The sequence below is a fragment of the Clupea harengus genome, chromosome 15 (assembly GCF_900700415.2).
Source record: "Clupea harengus chromosome 15, Ch_v2.0.2, whole genome shotgun sequence".
Classification (NCBI taxonomy): Eukaryota; Metazoa; Chordata; class Actinopteri; order Clupeiformes; family Clupeidae; genus Clupea; species Clupea harengus.
In genome coordinates, this window is record NC_045166.1 from 16,032,472 (window position 1) to 16,038,493 (window position 6,022).

The 6,022-nt window shown below is 40.5% G+C and overlaps 1 protein-coding gene across 3 annotated transcripts in view; it reads right to left on the minus strand.

Annotated features, from left to right (window-relative positions):
- myo7bb (myosin VIIBb) overlaps window positions 1-2,601 on the minus strand; it is a 42,512-nt gene extending 39,911 nt beyond the window's left edge. For 2 of the 3 annotated variants that reach the window (XM_031581143.2, XM_031581141.2), the window contains exons 1-2: window positions 2,173-2,601; window positions 54-155 (exon numbers count right to left, since the gene is read on the minus strand). In XM_031581143.2, coding sequence (XP_031437003.1) covers window positions 54-155; window positions 2,173-2,190 — 120 coding nt within the window. In that variant the 5' untranslated portion in view covers window positions 2,191-2,601. The remainder of the gene's footprint in view (window positions 1-53; window positions 156-2,172) is intronic. The other variant, XM_031581142.2, reaches the window with a different exon arrangement.
- Window positions 2,602-6,022: the final 3,421 nt, after the last annotated feature.

Consider the following 6,022-nt stretch of genomic DNA (forward strand, 5'->3'; position numbering starts at 1 on the left):
GGTTCCTTCATCCGTGACTGTGTGGAGTGTGTGATGATGACTAGTCTTCTTACCTTGCCTGCGTCATCAACCACAATGCACTTGTCACCCTCGACTTTCCTCACCCGAGCTCCAATGGGCACCCCAATCTCAGAGTCAACCCAGACATTGTCCCCCTGCAACACACACACACACACACACCAATATCAAGTCAATCACCTCAGTATCAACTCTGTGCAATGGTAACCAAGTTGTTACCTGGAAAGACACACACACACACACACCCATACACAAACATCAACTCAATCACCCTAACAAATAAGGACAATAGAAATATAGTTATCCTCTGGAAAGAGAAACACACACACACAGACACACATTCAAACTCAGATACACACAAACACACTGTCACAGAACTAACGTTGTCCTAACCATAACATTACATACTCTCAAGGTCAACAAGGTCACTGTCCACTAGGGGTGGGAAAAAAAATCGATTCTTCGATTTTTCTCGATTCTCTCTACAACGATTCTGTTTCGATTCAGAAAAGTTCATAATCGATTTTTTAATTACATTTTTTATTTAGATTATTTTTTTTTTTTACACATCCATTTTGTGTTGAAATGCAAGCTGCATCGATTATTGCATTGTTCATTGAAAGTCATAATTGTGACAAGGAAAAGCTTTTTCTCTAATAAAAAAATAGAGAAGGTAATTCATCTGTTGATTTTCTTTAATTATCAAACACAAAGTAGGAAGTGATTTGAGACTCTGAGTAGCAAACTCAAATGTTTTAAAAATCGACATGCATCGATAATCGTTTTAGAATTGATAATTGATAATCGGTTTAGAATCGATAATCGGTTTAGAATCGAATCGTTGACCTCTGAATCGGAATCGAATCGAATCGTGAGATGCCAAGAGATTCCCACCCCTACTGTCCACTCAACAGTAGTATTTTGTCATTTGTTTCTGACTGGATTATGTAATTTGCATCAAAATAGCATAGTGTTCAGTATTTTTGCAGAAAATACTTTCCCAATAAACTGAATAGGTGATGATTTATCATGTCATCTGCATACATCTTTAGAAGACAGAACGATGTGCTTGTTAAAGACACACGGCCAGTGAAAGACTGATGTCTCATTCGTCTTCGCTGATTCAGTTTAAAGGCTAATTTATAGTCCAGGCGACAAGAGCTGCTCTACCAAAACTGATGCAAAAGTGACTAAATGTGGGGGAGCTGTGGCGCAAGCCTGAATGCCCACGGGGATCCGGGTTCGAGTCCAACTCACGATCATTTCCAGATCCCACTCCCCAATCTCTCTCCAGCTCACTTCCTGTCTCTCTTCACTGTCCTATCCAGTTAAAGGCAAAAAGCCCAAATAGAAATCTTAAAAAAAAAATATATACTAAATGTGTGTCTGCCAGGACGACGCAAACCATGTCACCTGCATGTAACATTATGAAAGGGTGCAGGCATTTAAAGTCTTTGTCGCTCTCTCTGATTGGATGACAAGTAAGTTGATGTATGCTTTTTTGCTATCTTGACATACTGTAGCTACAGTCATCTAACTGTCTTGAATACTACCCGTCATAATTCAGTACTCAAAACAGATTTGTAACGTGCCTTGTTAAGTTGCTGTGAAAAGAGGTCATGTTGCCTTGGAGATATATTGTTATCATTGTCTTTTTACATGTCGTGGTTGTTGTAGTTTGTATTTTATTTTGATAGTTTTACAACTTTGTGTCTTTTATCGAAGTACTTTTGTACTTAGATCCATACATGTATTTTTGCCGATCCCTGATTAAGGCACTATGAGCAATGTCTAAAGGCACTATTAACAAACAGATGCCAAGACCACACCTGTGGTGGTAGACTGTCCTAGATTATTGACCTCTTCCCTGTAGATGGGACTGGACAGAGAACTTGAAGTTCACTTAAACCATATCAACTCAAATCCAAGCTCAACAAAGTCCAACCCAACAAAGACGACCCAAACCTCGGCTCAGAAAACCCAAACCAAAAACTCAACTCAAATACAAATCTAATCCCAACCTTACACTTCTTAATGCTAATCCCAATCTTTACATTTTCTAACCCTAATCCCAATCCCGTTAAACGCTCAGTATGATGTACCAATAGTAAGGACGAACACAGAGGACCGCTGCGGGAAAAATGTTGACTTTACCTTTGTCAAGAGGACCATAGCAGCAGCCACTGATTACTGTGTCAATCCTGGGAGAGAAAAAGCAGCAAAAATAAACTGGCAGAGAACGACCCTCTAAGGCAAAACTCAAAAGATAGCAGGAGGAATCCAGCTCTTGTGTTCCGGTACAGAGTGTGCTCCAGTGCCGGTGTTCAGATTTGAGATATCTTTCAGTTTTCTTTTCAGATTTCATAGCATACTCTGCTTACAGAGTCCAAATACTAGGTAGGCTACACTCCCCTACCTTGGTCTTCAGATCTGCTCCTCTGAAAAGACATTGAGTGAAATTGTGTGGTGCTGACTGAGAGGTAGGTCCAGTGACTGTGTCTTTCCTCCGTGGGGAAGGTAACCCTCTTGGTCCTTCTGTCTACCAGGTGGAGTGAACGGCGGCCAACAGGGAAGTGTTTCCACTGCCATGTTTATGACCCTTTGACTTTGCCCCTCAAGACACAAGATGGGTGCAGCTGACACCGACACACACACGACAGTCTATCATCGAGGTAGAGAGGAGGCTCTGTCTGTGTGTGTGTGTGTGTGTGTGTATGTAACCCCTAATGTGAGTGGGAAGTCAAACTCATATTCAGATCCTTACTGCTGTCTTAAAAGCCATGTGCTCACAAGCATGTAAAAACACACACACACACACTAACATACTATAATATCGTAGGGTGTGAGTGGGGTTGTGTGTTCTGGGTGCGTGTGAGAGTGGGGTTGTGTGTCTTGGGTGTAATTCTTGATTGTTTATAGCTCCCACAATTCTTTGTGTTTTCTGTTGATGTTCATTTTGTGATTAATGTTTTTTTCCCTTTTCTCCCTTTTTGTGTTAAAGTCAGCGTGTATTTTCTGTTACGGCTTGGAGTCAGTGTGTTGTGTGTAATTGCCCCAGTGTAGTTTTCCTCATGTGTCAACCCCTGCCCTGTAAATTGTGTCTGTGCATAAGATTCCTGTCATCCAGTCCCTTCTGTATCAATGGACTGAGTCGGATAAACGGGACTGTGCCAAAGGTTATATCAATCAACCAAAACGGCACTGTGCCAAAGATACGCCTGATTCCTGTGTCATCGCCACAAAAAAGAAAAGTGAATCAGATTTCAGGAATGCCATTATATCAATCAACCAAAATCACGCATTTCTCAAATCCAAGTTGTCTTCTCACTCTCTCTCTCTCTCTCACACACACACTCTTTCACTCTGTGTGTGTGTGTGTGTGTGTGTGTGTGTGTGTGTGTGTGTGTGTGTGTATGCGGATGTACTACATAAATAGCATTAAATCATTTTGATTCCATTTTGAGATGAATATACTGACTACATGCATACTATACTGACAACAACAAGTACTCAACAGTGACATGGACAGGCAAAGTAATGAACACACACACACACACACATGCTAGTATTAACACTTCTGTTTATGGCCTGATCTTTATCCCCACCCACACCCCTGTATAAACCTCTGCAAGATAAGGAAAGATTTCCAGGCAGGAACATCAGTTATCATCCATGCATGTGCGCACACGCACACGCACACGCACATGCACACGCACACGCACACACCCACACCCACACGCACACGCACAAACACACACAGCAGAATAAGGCTTTCCTGTTAGCAACTCATTTCAGGTTCAGGCTGAATTTTCCATCGTTTCAGACACAGATAGAAATTCCTATTTTCTGTACTTTTCTTCAGCAAGTCACAACACAAACTCAAACCACAGTGCTTTTGCCACATATTGTGACAATAGCGTGTCTCTGTAATGCCACAGCAGCAAATGAACAATGGGGAGACACGCTAACCCTCTGCCGAGAGAACCAGTATCCACACAGCGTGACACAGCAACAGACCAGGGCCCAACCCGAAAGGCCAATAAGTAATAAGTATTGCAGCATCTCAATCAATCATAATTTCACTCTGTTTCTCCAATGGAAGGGTGCCTTCACAGATGTATAGATAGATGTATAAATGAGTCTTTGGACTTTATCGTAAGATAACAAAGGACGGTCTTGTGTTGCATTTATTGATGGGTAGATGTGATTTTGATCTAGATGAGAAGACAGGCTGTCTAGGCTTCATATCATATTGTTAGCATATCTTAGCGCACACACCTGGAACTTCCCACTAATAAATTCATTTTTTCTGTCAGTTTACACAGTGCAGTCAAGTAAACAAACACCTCACCAGTTTAAATGGTAAAAATCAGATAATCCGGAAGAAACATGTTTACCTATAAGCCTATAGTTTATAGTTTTAGTTATGTTAAGATTTAGTTATGTAGCAAAATATAAATAATAAGTAAACTGTGTGATTTACTTAACCAAAAAGGTAAAGGGGAGCATACAGGGATGAAGAAGGACAAGAAGCAAGGAGAGAGGAAGGACGAGAAGGAAGAGAAGAAGAGATAGGAAGGGGTGAACAATGGAGGGTAAACAGATAAAGAGTGGAGAAAGCAAAACAGGCTGCAAGGGGTCATAAGGAAGTGGTGTGTGTTTGTGTGTGTGTGTGTGTGTGTGTGTGTGTTTGTGTGTGTATGTGTGTGTGTGTTTGTGTTTGCGTGTGTCTCCAAGGCTCAGGAGGACTGGAAAAACTCCTGCGTGGATCTTATTTATGGCTGTGACGATATAAAAGCCAGAACAATTTCATAAGAATCAAAGTCCTGCCCTGAAGGTAAACATTAGGCACTCCACCCAGGACTCCGACTCATCCACCCAGGAATCAGACTCATCCATATCATTTATACCATAAACTGACATGTACACCCACCTACCTACTGTCCACCTCACTCTCATTCACTTAGTCACTATATCATTGCATAAAGGATATAATGATCTCACACACTCAGTCACGCTATCACTGCACAATGGATACCATGATCTAACACACTCTTTCACTCATTCAAACCATCATTGCACAAAGGATACCATGATCTAACACACTCTTTCACTCATTCAAACTATCTCTGCACAAAGGATACCATGAACTCCCACACTCATCCAGCTATAAAAAACCATTACCCTTAATGTAGCTTGATAATTGTAGGTTACTTATAAGTTGCCTTGGATAAAAGTCAGCCAAAGGAATACATGTAAATGTGAATGTCTCATATATTGCACATAATGTAAATGGAGATAATATTGATGCTACTGCAAGTCTTACCACAAGAGGGGGATAATGAGCTTTTTTAAACAGATGGAGAATAAAAGGACTAAATGGAAACAGGAGAGGCCTTCAGTGCAGCTCCATGTAAATTGTAAATTATATTGATTATTGTGGCATAAACTGGACGTAATAACCTGTTATCAAAGAGATAGTGGTGCCTTGGAAAATCAATGATGGTTGCTGATCACATCATCATCTTGCTCAGAGAAGTTGACTCACTTGGGGTGGAGAAGGAGACAATAGCATACATACACTAGGCTAATGTACGGTGGCAGAGAAGGGCAAAACAAATGAACATGTTTGAAAACAAAACGACAAAAGTAAAAACTAATTTACAAAATGTGAAACACTTAACCTGTTTGTTATGGTAAACTGTGTTTTGTCCATTTTGTGTCAACCATTTTAGCCAACCGGGCCACTATTGTTATTCCTGTGGAAAATGTTTAAACATGGTTTATGGTCACAAACTTCATTCACTTTACCACTGCGAAACGGTTTTATTGACTATAAAGGTCGGTAACAAACACTTCCTGTGTATTGTACCCTTTCTGTTTGATTTGTAAATTCGTTTTGGGACTGATAAAAGTGTTTCACATCTTGTAAGTTGTTTTGTAGTTTTCTAAAATGTTTCCCATATTTGTTTTGCCATACTAAAATGAGTGTTTACTCAGACGT